Raw genomic sequence first — 17,735 nt, forward strand, 5'->3', positions numbered from 1 at the left:
ACTCAAAACTCAAAGAGATGGAAGCCCCATTTTGAGATTCTTGAAGTGCCCTGCTAGCTTGTGAAACAGAGGTGTCTACTTGCTCTGGCTATTGTGAGAAATAGAATTCTATTTCATTTATGGTTCTGTATTTTTGGGTCCCTTTGCTACAGCAAGTATACTCTAGTTTTTAAAAAAGGAAACTACAAGGTCATTGACAGAGGATTTCTATTTTGTTCAGAGCCGTATTTCTTGTACCTAGAATAGTGCCTGCACACATGAGACATTTAACAACTATACATGAACAATTTATGAGCGAATGACACTGGACTTCTAAACAGCAAGTATGAAAGCAAGAAGACCATAGGAAATTACCTTCAAAATTCTTAGTGAAAAGGATTTATAATTCTATACCCACTCAAACTATTAACAATTAAATACATTAAATACATTTTCAGAAATACAAAAGCTTAAAATCTTTTATATGTTTATCCTTTCCCACGTAGCTACTGGAGAATGTGCCTCTACCAAAATAAGGGAGCATATCAAGAAAGGAGACGAGGAGTACAAAAAACCAAGGATCCAAACACAGGAAAGAGGTGAAGGAATTTCTAGGATGACAACAAAAGAAAGTTCTAGGATGACAGCTGGTTGAGAGGCCAAGAGAGCAACCAGTCTAAACTGGAGCAGAACCATAGAACACCAGGAAGGGAAGTTTCCAAGTTAAACAGCAAAACAAAAATCCTGACAACTGTCCTGAGTGGTCTGACCTTACGGAAAACTGCTGAGAAAGGGTGTGAGAAGACTGAGCAATAGATTTTTGAAAAACCAACCAACCAACAAAAACACCTAAGCATTAAAGACTTTCTCATTAACTTCATGAAAGAGAGGTGTACAAGAAAGGAAACATAATCACAGTATACACTACCTGACTTAATAGGGAGTAGTATTTTCCCAAAATGTGACAAGTATATTAGGCAGAATAAAGGGCAAAATTCTCATCTACTGTAACAGCAAATCAGTAAAAACTGTCTGCATGATTCAAAAGAGAGAAAAGTACGAAAACACCATTTAAAAATGTGGAAGTGTCACTGGGGAACAGGAAAAGATGTGGGGAGACATGGGGTAGGGAACTGCTATCAATTTCATTTTCAGGGTTTAGCACTATTAGTCTTTTAAACTGTATGCATATACCACTTTGATTAAAATTTAAATATTAAAATGTAGAATTATAAACATTTAAAAGACTAACCTTACTTTTCTCATTAGACGGAACTCTCATGCTACTACCTAAATTATATACACTTTAATGTGATAGAAGCAGAAATCATCCAGATTCGGGGAATTATTCCTGAAGCTTCTCTGTACCTTTCTGTGTGGTGGTGGTGGTGGTGGTTGTTTTTAAAGATTTTACTTATTTGAGAGAGAGCGCACAAGCAGGGGAGTGCGTAGGGGGTAAAGGAGAGAAAGAAGCAGACTCCTCGCTGAGCAGCGAGCCCAACACTTGGCTTGTTCCCAGAACCCAAAGATCATGATCTGAGCAGAAGGCAGACGTTTAACAAACTGAGCCACCCAGGTGCCCCTGGGTTGTTTTAAACAAATGATTGTAGAAAGAACGGTGACAGCATTTATGTCATATATTATGAAATAAATGAGAATGGCAGAATAGTGTTTTACTAAAATAATTGCATTAAGTAAGATCATGTGAAGAAACAAGTGATCAAGGGCTGTCTGGGAACCTGATAAACATTTAAGTATATAATCCACATGGGAAAATGAGTTGGGATGGGAAAGAGGAGAGGCAACTGATATGAAATCACTGCTGATTATGTGCCAACCTATATGCTGGGTGTGCTACACCATTATCTCATTTGATCCTTAATAGGGCTGGAGATGCTAAGTAATTTGTTCAAGGTCACACAGCCCCTAGACCATTGATAGGTTGTAAAATGATGAAAACTGCAGTAAAGTTTAAATGGTATTCAGTTGTAAGCAAGTAACTCAATTTATTTATAAAAATTTCATTCATTTTTTAAAAAATTTTAATGTTGCTAAAACCCAAATACTCATATACAGATTTAATCAACTTGATTAATTTCATTAGAATTGATTCAAATTCTTACTTACTTGAATGTGGCAAGAGGACTGGAGCAAAGATGCTATTGCTGCCTATTGGAATGAGAAAAATTAATTTGAAAAGAAAGGTGGTATGTAAGGTTTTACTTTAAAATTTACTTAAAAATATTTTTGCATAAAGTAACAAATGTAATAACACAGAGAGTACAGAATTTTATCACTCTCTATTGACATGTTAGTTTTAAAAGAAATGAACCAGACCGTTACCTTTGTAGAGGGAATGTTTTTCCTTTCTTAGCATAAGTAGTTCCCTCTACTCACAGTCTCTTTTTAAATTTCCTTCATGAAATGTATCTGCTTGTTTTCTTACTCTCTGTTGCTCCCTTTACAGCAGTAATATGGGGCCCAATAGGTACTAAACAAATCTTTGTTTAATGAATACATTAGAAAATAAGATGCATAAATAATGCACAAATGATGCTTAATCCCTTGTGTTAATCATTATTTTCACATTTAAATGCCACTTTCCACACTAATATCTACAGTTTAATTAAAGGAATCTACAGTTTAATTAAAATGATGAGAAGAATTATCTGAAACATAAGATTCCTTTTTTATCAAATGGTTTATATCAAATACATACCACAGGAACTATTGAGGTCCACATCTAAAAACACACTAAGGTCTGAAGAAGCAGATACTGGTGGAGTAGAGGGTGTATTTGGAGAGGTTGGTGCTGACACAGTTGATTCAAGATCAGTTTCAGCAATCCGACTAAAGCTCATTTTACATGGTTCTCTTTCTAATGGTGTTGGATGACCTCGTAAAGTGCCTGAGGTAGAGCCATGTCGGCCTGTATTAGGCCGTATTCCAGGAGATTTTAAAGAGAAAGTTGATTTCCTAGGCTACAAAAAGCAAACATAACTACCATTACTAATTTGCATGGATTTCATTTTTATGCTTAACGCTACCTTATTAATTCTTAGCATACAGGTAAGAGTACAATAAAATCTCAATCTGCAAATAGCCTGTCTGGGATTTGACTGGCTTAATACAAGTAAACTCCTTTTCATACTGCAGAAATAAAATTCTTGAAAATCTGTCTGAAAACTTGTTCCTCCCCAAACACTTGAACCTAAACTTGTTCAAATCACTGGTATCAATTTTACATACATTTACCTGGACATAGTATACAACATATTATGTTAGGTACATCAAGGGAAAAAAAAAAAGGCTTTTTTTCCCCTTCCTAATAGTAAATGACCAAACCCCACAATGGTACTTTCAAGTTTTTGGAGAAAACGGCTATCATTGTCTCCCAACCTCCACCTCCATACCTCCTTTTAAAATCTCACAGTGGTAACCAAATGAAAAAACACAGAACTCAGATTCAGATAACTTGAGGTAAAATCTCCAGGGTGCTAATAATCTAGCTTTGCAGCCTTAAAAGAGTTATTTAACAACTTTGAGCCTCAGTTTTTGTTTATAAAATGAGAATAAGATCTATGTCATAAAACTGTTGTAGAGATGAGGTAACATCTTGTTGCTTGACTGGAAGTAGGTGTTATAAGCGTTTTAATCCCTCCCACATCTTGCTTTCTGTTCAACTACTTAAAATTGGTCTTCCCCTACTTCTGTTGCCACTGCAAACCCAAGAATAACTAGAAACTGTAGCAGCAAATTTTAGCATGAAGAACATTCCAGTGGCCACCATGGACTATGGTGCTCTAATGACAGGAGTCATGGTCAGGCTAAAAGAACCATGAGACACTTGCTTACTCCTTTTTCTAGGTCTTTTCATTTCCTGGTCATTTACAGCTCTCACTTTCTCACTACTTTCCACCTTATACCAGGAAGGCTTAAAAACTGACATATAAAGAAGTGCTTTAAAGGATAAACCAGATTTTACCAAAAGGCTAATAACATTGCCTCCCGCAGTATGTATTGCTTTAGAAATAGTATAGTACTGCAAAACAAAGGACTGAAAAATAGCTATTCAAATAAATTAGAATTTTAATGTAATACGTTACTAAACATTGAAGACAATATTATTTAAAAATTTTTTTTTCCAAAATTGTAACGAACTTACAAATCGAGGTGGCTGTTTGCAATTTCGGGGTTCAATTTCTAGTGACTTGTTGAACAAATAATCTGTAAACTCCTTTTCAGAAGCACTTCCCATGGGGTTAAGGTTTTCAAAGAATCTCTGGAATTAGACAAATTTCCATAAGTACATGTTTTAGATCTTATTGGAACATGTATTTCATCAGCTTAAAACAAAACAAAAAAAATCAGTAAATTAAGGGATCATAATGTCTGAGAGTTCACAAGAATTGCTGATTCCAATCTCTCTACTTGCAAATAAAGTTGTACACTTTCTATGGGAGTTGTATATTTTGTCTTCATTTTCTATTAAGAAGATGGAGAGATTTTCATTTATTACCATCTTAGTGGCTCAGTATCCCGCAGTTAACATTTTTCCTACTCATTATAACAAAGTAATTATCACCAGTAAGCTATCAAAAGTGTTCAGAACAGAATTATAGTTATAATTCACAATGAGACTTTTTTTAAAAAAAGATTTTTAAGTAATCTCTACACCCAATTGGGGCTCGAATTTACAACCCTGAAACCAAGAGTCACATGCTCCATCAACTGAGCCAGCCACATGCTTCAGAATGACACTTTTTTTTTTTTTTTAAGATTTTATTTATTTATTTGTCAGAGAGAGAGAGAGTGAGCACACAAGCAGGCAGAGAGGCAGGCAGAGCCTGAGAGAGAAGCAGGCTCCCGAGCAAGGAGCCCATGTGGGATTCAATCCCAGGACCCTGGGATCATGACCTGAGCCGAAGGCAGAGGCTTAACCCACTGAGCGACCGAAGCGTCCCCAGAATGACACTTTCGATAATCAGAAAAAAAAACCAGAGACAAGATGGATTAAGTTCTATTCAAAAGTGATTTCAAGAACATTATAAACTTATCTGTGCTAACCTCTAGTAAAATAATCTTTCTGATTTTATGGAAAAAAAATTTTTCTAACCCTATATTTGAGTTTTTAGATAGAAAATTTAGATGCTTTAGCGAAGAGTAAAAAGAAATATAAACCGTAATCTCACCAACCAGAGATCTATTAACATTTTACTCTTAGAATATTGTTCCAGTGTTTTCACTGGGTGAATAATGCACATATATATATATATATATATCTTCATTTTCTGGGTTTATTTTGCAAAATTGGAAACATACCAGTTATCTTTAACCTTTTTTTAGTTGGTAACTCAGTATTTTTCCATGTGGTTTACTTACTTTATAAGTACAAACTTAAGCTCTATAGTCTTTAATCACATTATATTCCAGAATTTATCTCATCAATCACCACATAGGCAGTTATCTACAGCAGTGCTTTTTTTTTTTTTTTTTAAGATTGTATTTATTTGTCAGAGAGAGTGAGCACAGGCAGAGGTAGAGGGAGAAGCAGGCTCCCTGCTGAGCAAGGAGCCCGATGTGGGACTCGATCCCAGGATGCTGGGATCATGACCTGAGCCGAAGGCAGCCGCTTAACCAACTGAGCCACCCAGGTGTCCCCATAGCAGCTTTCTAATTCTTTGTATTACAATATGAATAATTATTATTAGCTCCTTGTGCATAAATTTTTCTGTACATTTATGATTATTTCCTCAGAAAAATTCCGTAGAAGCAAATTACTGGATTTAACTTTATTTAACTTCGAAGTGGTTTAAGAAACACATATAAAAATAAGTACTGGGTTTTCACTTTAACATAGGCAAAATGAGCTTCAAAATTTCTGACATAAAATTCTCCCACATTTCAGGCATTCTGCCAATGCCAAGAAAATTGAATTACTGCTTTAACAGTATTGAAACAGCTTGTTCTTATATTCAGGTTAGCCAAATTAAATCATATGAATCAACAGTTAATTTAAAGATTTCTATAAAGTCATAATTGCAGTGTTCTTGCTTTTCTCACCCTTTGCTCTATTCTTTAATATTATTTATTAGTTTGGTTAACTATGGTTTGAAAAGTAAATGCCCCCACACTCCCATAAAGCATTATTTAATGCTTTAAATGATGGGAGAAGGTCTAGAACAGATCACAAAAACCTATTAGAAGTTACTGAGATATGAATGTTAAAAGTACTATTTCAAATATACCCAACTATAATTTAACATGATTTCTTGGGAAAATATATTATAAAATTTAATCTAAGCTTCAAGAGTATATTTCTTTAGACCTATGAAGTTCATTATCACAGAGGGCTGGCCCTATGATGAGGGAAGAGAATGAAAAATAGGACCACCAGCAGCTTGTCACCATTTTTAGAGCTGTCTATATTTTCATAACAGTGTAGTTTAAGTCATTCTTTCTTAGGACTTTAGGGTATTTTGTTTCGAAGTAGGAACAAAGAATAGTTACCATCCTATAATTTAGGAAGTGGGGAGTCATGGTGCCCCTTTTCACTTAATATGCCTGATCTGCACACTAAGCCTGAAAGTTGAACACAATTTTTAATGTGACAGGTGAACTTTTTCTGATAGCTACTACGTACTGAATTTCAAATAAGTATAACAAAATAAAATTCACTTAACATAAACATAGTATCATAATATACTATGATTTAGAAGGTATCCCACATCTTACAGTACACAGAATCAGTGTTATAAACTAGTGATCAAAACAGATTATCAATTGATAGAATGTTAAAAAAATGATTTTTTGCTAAGCATATGCATATATATATAAACACAAATATGTACTATATAAAACCAACCTCTTTCCCTATTTAAACCCAGTATTCTTATGAAGAAATTACTTAATGTTACATTGGCACATGTAAAATATCTAAAATGGCTAACCAATGACAGTACTAGTAGTGGATTTTCTTTTTACTACATGGATATCAGAGAGTTTCATTCCTATTTGCCATTCATTTTTTGAAAGTATTACTTGACCAATCGCACAAAGAAGCAATACTCTCAAGAAAAAAGTCCCTAATAATATATATTTTGAACGATCTTATTTTTGAATAATCTCTATACCCAACATGGGGCCCAAAGTTATAAAACTGAGAACAAGAGTCATACGCTCTACAGACTGAGCCAGCCAGGCACCCCCGTTACCTAGTAATATTCGTAACTGCAGAATGTTAGCACAGAATATCTAATATTTACCACTTCTATCTAGTGGTAATTAACTTACTGTATTATTTTTATAGTAAAGTAAGTAGCATAAGTAAGTGTGGTTATGATATTTCTTACAGATTGCAGAGAATTTAACATGTTCTCTTTTAAAGATAAGCAAAGAAAATATTTACCCTCATTTCTGGTTCTATCCGTAAACAGTAAGGTTGATTCTGATACTGCTGAATTTCTCCCGTAATTTCAGCTACTTTCCTCCTCTTACTGAAATTGATTAAATCTTTCCCTTTCTTTTTTAAAAAATCATTATTCCCTTCTTCAGTTTTCAGAATATTTGTTAAATATATTCCTAGTAAAAAAGAGTATTTGAAGAAAAGTTATAAAATCTGTTACTTAATTAATCATTTGAAAAAACAACTGATCTAGTAAAGTTGAAAGACATTCTATAATCCAGCAATTTTACCCCTAAAATGTCAGTAAGTCTGATGGGCTTATTAATTAATTTTACATTAGGAATTTTTTAACATTTAAAGAATTTAAAATAAAAGGAAAATTAGGTTTTAAGAAAGGCTTAATTTACTCCTTAGACTAACAGCCTAAAATAAGAGCAGATTCATTCACAAAGTCTGTGTTAAATCTGTTTTAACCATTTTAATATTTGATTATAAATATTTAATGCCAATGATCTTAAATAATGATCAATAGATTAATTTATAAGCCAATTCTGGCGATAAGACTATAGATTTATAAATTCTCTGTTTTCTCAAAGCCCGTAATTTAGATAGAAAAATAATTATTCCTCACTCTGGGACAGGAAGAAAGGTTTTAGCTCCTTCTTCATATGTAATTATGGATTCACTTAAATCAGTGGCTCTCAACTGGGGGCAATTTTGTCCCTTAGGGAATATTTGGGATTGTCCGGAGACATTTTTGGTTAACACAACCCGTGGAGTGTGTGTCTGTGTACACAGGCATGCATGTTTGAATGTTCAAAATTCCTAAGCTGAAATACTAATGCCCAATGTGATAGTATTAGGAGGTGGGACGCTTCGGAGGTGCTTAAATCCTGAGGGTGGAGCCCTTATGAATGGAATCAGTACTCTTATAGAAAGACCCCACAGAGTTCCTTATAACAACTCTACAAAGAGATAATTATCATAACCTCTATTTTAAAGATAAGGAAACAGAGACTTTAAAGTTTTATTTATCAATATGAACAGTTAATAAAAGTAGATATGCTCAGATATAAAAATCAGGACAATCTGCCTTTAAAGGCTGGTCTCTTTTGGCTACAACAAACTACCTCAAAATATAAATATAAATCTATGTTCAGTAACTTACCAAAAAAAGGCACACAAGGTGGATTGATTGACTTAAGTTTTACTAGGTATTTTTTAAAGTGATCTTGACTTAATTCCACAGCATCATCCAAAATTCTCCTTTTTCTTTCCTGCAATGCCTTTAAAATACATAAATTGAGTATAACTTGTCTTTTTACAATTCAATCACATTTTATGAACACAGAGCTTGGAATTCTATAAAATTTTGCAAATATGTAAAAAATAATTTTTTAAATTAAAGATGAGTAGTATTCCTTTCTGTACTTGCCTGAAATGATTTATCTATAAATATAAAACTTTAAAACTTCATTTTTTTCTAATATAAATTAGAGGAGTAAGCAATAAAAAATTCTTCCTCGAGATCTTATTAGTTATAATTCTGATTAGCCAGAATTTCAAATCATAGCTTTAGGAGAGAAATATAATCCTAATGCATTCAAATATACTTCCACTGAAAGGTCTTTTGAGGCTAAGGGTAAGGTTTTGGTAAGGAGGAGAAAGCTGTGGGAGGGAGAGAAAAATTGAACAAAAATTTAGTAAACCAAATAAGCACAATCATTCCTTTTATATTTCATTATTGCATTTTTGTTCTAAATTAATTACTTTATTTTTAACCTGGTTAAGTGTATACACACACACACACACACACACACACACACACACACACACACACATAAACCCACAGCAAACATTGCACTTGATGGAAAACTGTCTAATGTATTTCCTTTAACTTAAGGAAAAAGCAAAGGGGATTAAACCCTAAATTTTATTCAGTACTCTACAGAAGTCTTAACTAGCATGAACAAGAAAAATAAAGAAAATCAAAGAAAAATTGTCAGTATTCACAGAGGATATAATTATCTGTGAAAAAAAAAACAATAAATCTACATATGGAGTGCTAATGAGAGCATCTAGCATTGTTGATTGATATAAAACCAATCAGCAAAGATCAAATGCATTTCTACATATCATCAATAAAGAAAACAAGATCTTTAAAAAAATTCTAATATAAATCTAACAAAAGAGGTATGAGATCATCATCAAGAAAACCATAAATAAAGGGAGAGACATACATGTTCATGGTTTGGAACACTCACTGTAAAATTGTCAGTGCTCCACCAACTGAACCAAAGCAATTTATAGAACCAATGCAATTCCTATCAAACTTTCAATAAATGTATGGAAGCAACTGGCTAGCCATATGGAACAAAACATGAAATTAAACTCCAGCCTCACTCCATACATTTTTCAAAACTTATTTCCTGCTGGATTAAGGAATGAACGTGAAAGACAAAACATTAAGATAATAAAGAAAGACACTAAACAGCACAAATAACAAGACAAAATAAATTTGATTACAGTAAGAACTTTTGTTCATCAAAAGATGGAAAAAAAGGTGAAAAGAGAAGCTTTAATCTGGGAAGAGACATTTACAATACATATAACTGACAAAGGATTAAAATCCACTATATAAGAGAACTCACAGAGATTCGTAAGAATAATTCAACAATGCAAAAAACCAAAAAAATTTCTATAAGAAGAAATATAAAATACCAATAAATATTTTAAAACAGGTTCAAACTCATTAGAAATCAGGGGTTTATAAACCAAAACCACAAGATTGGAAAATGAAAAGAACTGACAATATCAAGTACTGGTGAGAAGGTAAAATAACTAGAACTCATACATTTCTGGTGGGAGAAAGGATATAAACTGGTACAATTATTTGGGAAAACAATCTAGCATTATCTAGTAAAGCTGAAGATACCCATAACCTATTATCTAGTAGTTCTACTTCTAGGTAAATGACTTAGAGAAATTTGTGCACTAGGATATATGTAGAAAATGTTCATGGTACTATTACTGATAATAACTCTACACTGGAAACAGTCTAATGGCCATTAACTAGTAAATAAATAAATAAATTTTGGTAAGTTTATTCTTACAATATGATACAGCTATGAAAAAAAATGAATGATAGCAGTAAGAAGCAATCTGGATGAATTTTAGGAAGATAATATTGAATGAAAAAAGTGTTTGAAGAATTATATTCATATGTAATTAAGAAACACGCAAAATGAAATAGTACATTGTTTAGAGATACAAATAATAAAACTACAGAAACAAAGTTGAATAATAAGGACAAAATTCAGAATGGTAGTTGAAGGGGTGAGGATGGAGATGGAATTGGGAGGTGTTTTTAAACTGGATACCAGGTATACAGGTGTTCTTTGTATTTTTACTCGTTTTGCCTTATATATATTTTATAAATATTGTTCTGTACCCAGTATTTAAAAAAACTAAAACTTAACCTCTTAAAATAAATACATTACTTTAGTTTTCAAAATCTATTAAACAGATTAATATTTAGCAATATTCGACTGTTAATATCCTTCATATATAAAAAGTTCACACAAAGCAATAAAATGCAAACATTCAAATAGAAAAATACATACATGAAAGCAGCTTGCCTTTCTAAATATAAAGAAGCAATGTTAAAAAAAGAGTATTATCTTCTCAATGCTCATGCAATTTCAGTAACATGTTTAGGGTCTGTTCTGTTTTTATGTTACTTAAAAAAGAAATCATATTATATTCATTATTCTGAAGTTTTTTAATGGCTTTTCCCCTAAAAATCACAAATATTATTTTAAGATAATACACATAGATCCTATTCACTTTTTTTCTATAGCTGAACAATATTCTACACTACAGGTATAAAACAACATATTTAGTCATTCTATTCAGGGACATACAGGTTGCTTTTAGTTTTCTGCTACTCCAATTAATACTGCAGAAACAACATCTTTGTACATTAACTTTATAGTCTGGCACTTTTATTTCTGGGCCCAAGAGTATGTGTATTTTAATTTTAACATATACTTTCTGTATCTTTTGAATTTTCTATAACAAACACGAAACATATACTATTGTATAATTTTTAAAATTTTAATTTTAGGAAGACTTCTCTCCATGCTACTCCTTCTTTTGACTATATGTTGATTAATTCTACATTTATATTTAAAATATCATTTATTTCAAACAATCAGTGTGCCACTGGAAAAATCCAATTGAAACTTCCTAACATTTAGGTAAATGTATTAAACAGAGTCACAAGTCCCACATTCTTTGATGAATTCCAGACATACTAGTGTATATTGATATATTTAAGGGAATAAGATGATTTGTTAAGGATTTACTGAAAAAGATTGGTTGGTAGAAGCAATTTATTTTATCATCAATTGTATCTCCCCCCCAAAAGATGAAATATTTAAGCCTAAAACTTACCTCAAAAGTATGGTCTAGTCTGTATACCGACACTGAATTTACTGCACTGACTATCTCCAACACACCATTGAAATTATTCAAATCTTGAAAAACCTGAAGAATTTCTATAATTCTACTTAGTATTGCCACCCGTTCCTCAAAATTTTCTGCTTCCACAATGCACCTAGACAAAAACAAAAACAAAAACAAAAAAACATGGCTTAAAAAGCAATTTCCTCACCTCATGTAGAAAAGAATGCATTTATTTTTAGCAAGAATTTAAGCTTGTAGAGACTTAATATTATAGCTAGTAAAAAGTAATAAGGCAGAAAAATAAACACTTACTTTTCAAACCATAGAGTGAGATTTGTGGTATGGCGAATCATTTTTAATAAATTTGGAGAATTTATTTCTTTATCTTCTTTGGTCCATACACTCCCTACTAGTTCAGAAGGTTGGACTTTCCTGTGGAATAAAAAATCATGCAATTTAACCTTCAAAGGATTAGTATCAAAATTATTTAAAGATCTTTAAATACTCAGTAAGATAAAGACAACCCAAAAGATAAATGGAGAAACACATGAACGGGTTTAAATCACAGAGGATTGGACCCAAATAGTCACATAAACACACAAAAAAATGTTGTCTCTTATTCGGGGAGAAGAACATTAAACCACAATGAAATCCCATTTTACTCCTGTCTAACAGAAGTCTAATAGTACCAAATGGGTAAAGATCTGTAGAATCTCTCCAACACTGATATCCAAATAAAAACTGAAACAACCACTTTGTAATTTAGCAATATCTCATATAACTGAAGATATACAAACTAGATCACCCCAAAAGTCTACCTAGATACATACTTAAGCTATACCAGGTTATAAGAAAACATTTGTAAGAATACTCAGTGAAGCAGTCATTATTTGCAAGACTGAAAAATCACAAATAATCTAGGCTGGATAAATTATGGAGCATTCATATAATGGAACACCACAGTAATTAAAATAAGCAAGCCAGGGGCACCTGGGTGGCTCAGTGGGTTAAAGCCTCTGCCTTCAGCTCAGGTCATGATCCCAGGGTCCTAGGATTGGCCCCAAATCGGGCTTCCTGCTCGGTGGGAGGCCTGCTTCTCCCTCCCCTACTCGCCCTGCTTCTGTTCCCTCTCTTGCTGTGTCTCTCTCTGTAAAATAAATAGATAAAATCTTAGAAAAAAAAAAAAAAAGATTTTATTTATTTATTTGAGAAAGAGAGTGCACAGAGGCAGGGGAAGGGGAAGCAGACTCCCAACTGAGCAGGGAGCCCAACGAGGGACTTAATTCCAGGACCCTGGGATAACAACCCGAGCTGAAAGCAAACGCCCAACTGACTGAGACGCCCTGGCACCCCTAGCCAAGCACATTTCGATCTAATGAGTCTCATAAATGAAAGAAAAGTTCAGAAGTTTTAAGTATGATTTATCATCACACTACTTCAGAAATAACTTTTCTTTGAAGTTACCTTGACTTCAAATAGCTGAAGTACTTAAGACTCCTTTAAAAAAAAAATAAAGAAATCTTCATTTTTCTAAGAATTTTGTTATTCATTTGTCTAGCAAACCTAACCCAGTCAAGCTCCAAATTAAATTTTTGATTATTTAGAATCTGAAAAAAAAAAAAAAAAAAAAAAAAAAAGAAAGCTTGTTTCTCTCAATATTCTATTTACTCAGCTGCCTACAATCCAAACTAAAACAATCTGAGAAAGTACTAGGAGGAAGACCTGGGTGATTACCTGAAAGTAGCATTAGTGTCTACCATTCACCATGCGAAACACTGCTAATACCTATTTTAGGTCTAAATAGCAATATAATACTTTTTCCTGTAGGACAGATTGTAGTTAAAAACGGTGCTATAAGCTTTCCTCCAAGCCCACAAGAATAAATGAGTCACTTTTAAGTATTCATAAATAATTTCCAAAGTGTTCTGAAAACAGAGGTATGGTTTAAAATTCTTGAAAACAGAGCAGCAAATAAACATTAACTGTCTACCTGTAGAGATCAGATTCCAAAAGTGTCAGCTGACGTGCAATTTCTATTGGATGAAGTGTCATGAGATCAAAGGTTTCAAACTGTCCTGGTCGGCTGATATGCCATTCAATTGGTGGAGGTGGACTTTCAAAGGTTATATTATGGCTTATTCCATTTGCCTGAGCTTGTTTCTTTCTCTTGATGATCTTAGCAATTGACTCTACCCATTTCTTCATAGCTTTCCCTACAAAAGAACACAAACAAAATTACCTTTTACTTGACAGACGTAACTGCAAATCCTTGTATAATCTTTCATCTTTACCCAGCTTCAACAATTACCAACTTATGGCCAATTTTTGTTTCACTTAATGTCACTCATGCCCTCCTTCCATTCCCTATGTTATTTTGAAAGAAATATAGGAGAGGTGCTTGGCTGGCTCAGTCAGAAGAGCATGTGACTCTTGATCTTGGATTTGTGGGTTTAAGCCCCATGTTGGGTCTACCAGAGATGACTTAAAATAAATAAATAAACCTGAAATAAATATGTCATTTTGTTCATATTTAAGTATGTTATCAAAAATTAAAGACTTTTTAAAATGACAAAACCATTATCATATATAAAAATAACAGTAACTTCTTAAAATCATCTAATTAGTGTTCAGATTTCCCTGATTCTCTCACAAATGTTTTCTAACAGTTGGTCTGTTTGAAATAGGGTCTGAACGAGTTCTACAAATTGCAGTCGGTCAATGTCTCAAGTCTCCTTTAATCTATAGGCTCTCCTTTTCTCTCTTATTTTTGCTTGCAATTTACTCATTAAAATGGAATCATTCACCTTGTGGTATTTCCCAAGTCTGAATTTTTCCAATACTATTCCTGTAGTGTCATTTGCATTGCTTCTCTGTCCCGTTTTTTCTGTAAATCAGACACATACAGACGTGATCTGATTCAGGATCAATTTTTTGACATGAATACATGTAAGTATTTCTAACAGCAGCCATATAATGTCCAGTTACATCTCAGGGTCCTGGGATCGAGTCCCGCATCGGGCTCTCTGCTCAGCGGGGAGCCTGCTTCCTCCTCTCTCTCTGCCTGCCTCTCTGCCTAATTGTGATTTCTCTCTGTCAAATAAATAAATAAAATCTTAAAAAAAAAAATAAATAAAAATAAAATACATTTATAAAAAGAAACTTTCCCTCAGGACGCCTGGTGGCTCAGTCCGTTAAGCAGCCAACTCTTGATTTCGACCCAGGTCATGATCTCATGGTCCTGGGATGGAGCCCTACCTAGGGCTCTGCACTCAGTGGGGAGTCTCCTTTAGGATTCTCTCTATGCCATTCCCTCCGCATGTGCTCTCTCTCTCTAAAGTAAGTAAGACTAAAAAAGAAAGAAAGAAAGAAAGAAACCTTCCTTCATCAACTACTTGGTTATGCTGTGGTATAACTTACTTAAGAAAGACCTCTAGACATTAACATAACCATTTACTTGCTTCATCCTAATACATATGTGTATTTTAGAAGTTACTTAGATCATATATAGTCTAGCATCTTCATTAAGAATATGAAGTAAAAAATTGATTTGTTACCATAAACAATTTCAAGGCAAACATGATAAAAATGTATCTTAAACATCTCAAAGTTGAAGCAAAGGAATCAGACACTCTATTTTAAGTAAAATTCCCCTTAAGTAAGAGCAAGTAGATGAGATAAGTTAGGCTTAAAGTATTCTTACTTAATTAATGCCTTATCCTGTCAGATAAATGTTCTTGATTCAATAATATACACTTGTTTAAATGTATATGGCCAAGAGTTTCATTTCATGGGCTGTGTGCTAAAATTTTAGGTAAGAAACTCTTATCTTTCGGGTGCTAAAAATATATCAAAAACTTCTGCAAGAGAGGTAAATATTATTTTTAAAGATTTTATTTATTTATTTAGAGGGAGATAAATAGAGAGCATGAGCAGGGGAAGGGGCAGAGGGAGAGGGAAAGAGAGAATCTCAAGCAGACTGTGCTGAGCTGAGCACCGAGCCTGATGCCGGCCAGATCTCATGACCCTGAGATCATGACCTGAGTGAGCCAAAACCAAGAGTTGGATTCTTAACCGACAGAGTCACACAGGTGCCCTGAAGTAAATGTTCTTTTTCAAAGTTGTTAACCATTCAAAACTAAAGAGAAGGATTAAGGAGAATAAGAAAACAGGTACTACTGCACATATATTTAATTAGTTGAAAAAATGGCAACCTTGAGATAAAATTTTAAATGTATTAAGATTATTAAAGAAGACTGATGTCTTCTTTTAAAAAAAGATTCTCCTGGGCGCCTGGGTGGCTCAGTGGGTTGAGGCCTCTGCCTTCAGCTCAAGTCGTGATCCCGGGGTCCTGGGATTGAGCCCCGCATCGGGCTCTCTGCTCCGCGGGGAGCCTGCTTCCTCCTCTCTCTGCCTGCCTCTATGCCTACTTGTGATTTCTGTCAAATAAATATTAAAAAAAAAAAAAAAAAAGATTCTCCTAAAAACTTGAAAAGGCAAGGTTCTAAGACTTCAGGTGTTCGAACATATGTGAGCTCCTTAGAGTCTATAAATCATACTGAATGTTATTTTAGTTGTTTAAAAATCAAAAACAGTTTAGCTTCTTAAAAATCACACAAATTTAAAACTAAGCTGATGCACAACATAAAATTCAATCAAACCTTTAAATAATATACCTCTTACACTTGAAATGAAGGCTTCCAGTCTTTCAAGCAATTCCAAATCTCTTTCAAAGTCATAAAAATGGTGTTCAACCCAGTGCCGAAACACATTTAAGATCCTGAAAAAATGTAAAGAAACACAATTTAGTGAGATGTAAGCATTCAATTATACTTCTTTCATTTCTCTAATACCATGGTAACAACTTTATATATAAGGGCCAATGTAACACTTGGTCTCTAATTTGTATTTAATTAAAACCTAAGCACTTCAATGATGTAAACAGGTCTTTAGATTAATTTATTGTTTTAAAATTATACTTTAGGGGTGCCTGGGTGGCTCAGTCAGTTAAGCGTCTGACTCCTGATTTCAGCTCAGGTCATGATCTCAGGATCCTGGGATCAAGCCAGTGTCGGGCTACACGCCCAGCACAGAGTCTGCTTATCTCCCTCTTGCTCTGCATCTTCCCCCACGTGCGCGTGCATTCTCTCTAAAATAAATAAAGCTTTAAAAAAAAAGTTTAATCTTGAGTGTGGGGAGTACAAATTCACTGTAGCTAGCACAAAGAAGTTACTCCTTTATTGCTGAGGGGTAAATAAGATCATCTCCCTTTTTTAATTGAAAAGGTTTTTCTAAAATACCATCTTATACAAAGAATGACATGTTAAAAGTTTTGGCTGAGACACATACAGCTGGGAGCACTATCATTCCACTAAAACTACATTTATTTGTGGCAATTATCCTGAAAAATAAGTAACATGCTCAGTTCCAAAGCTGCAATTTATTAGTTAACAAAAATCAAGGCACTTTCATATTTGCAAAGAAAAAATTTAGATCAATTTAGTACAATTAGGGATTGTAAAGAAGACTAATCAAAGGAGCCTCCAATTTTCACTGCTCAGTGTAAAAAAAAAACAACACTAACTTAGGAAACCAGACAGATATAGGTTTGAATCCTGTCCTGCTGCTCACTCTGTATGACCTATTTCAAATTACTTTATCTTGCTAAGTTTCAATTTCCTCAGCTATAAAGTAGTAACTCCTGCCAGGATGGAAGAAAATTGATAAAATACTTAGACATACAGTAAGTACAAAACAACTAGCAGCTGCTATTATCAAATACATTTTTAGAAATTACTGATTTTTTTAGATGAATGAATAAAAGTCTATATATTTTGGGAAAGAACAGTAGGGAAAGAGCTAAAAATTCCATAAATATTATAAACTA

The 17,735-nt window shown here is 33.6% G+C and overlaps 1 protein-coding gene across 3 annotated transcripts in view; it reads right to left on the reverse strand.

Annotated features, from left to right (window-relative positions):
• Positions 1-17,735, reverse strand: part of SOS2 (SOS Ras/Rho guanine nucleotide exchange factor 2) — a 76,190-nt gene that overhangs the window by 10,145 nt on the left and 48,310 nt on the right. For all 3 annotated transcript variants that reach the window (XM_046009045.1, XM_046009044.1, XM_046009046.1), the window contains 9 exons: positions 16,525-16,628; positions 13,842-14,064; positions 12,164-12,283; positions 11,840-12,002; positions 8,553-8,670; positions 7,388-7,560; positions 4,145-4,261; positions 2,699-2,960; positions 2,107-2,148 (listed from right to left, as the gene is read on the reverse strand). In XM_046009045.1, the coding sequence (XP_045865001.1) occupies positions 2,107-2,148; positions 2,699-2,960; positions 4,145-4,261; positions 7,388-7,560; positions 8,553-8,670; positions 11,840-12,002; positions 12,164-12,283; positions 13,842-14,064; positions 16,525-16,628 (1,322 nt within the window). The remainder of the gene's footprint in view (positions 1-2,106; positions 2,149-2,698; positions 2,961-4,144; positions 4,262-7,387; positions 7,561-8,552; positions 8,671-11,839; positions 12,003-12,163; positions 12,284-13,841; positions 14,065-16,524; positions 16,629-17,735) is intronic.

Source organism: Meles meles, chromosome 6, assembly GCF_922984935.1.
Source record: "Meles meles chromosome 6, mMelMel3.1 paternal haplotype, whole genome shotgun sequence".
In the NCBI taxonomy this organism is placed as follows: domain Eukaryota; kingdom Metazoa; phylum Chordata; class Mammalia; order Carnivora; family Mustelidae; genus Meles; species Meles meles.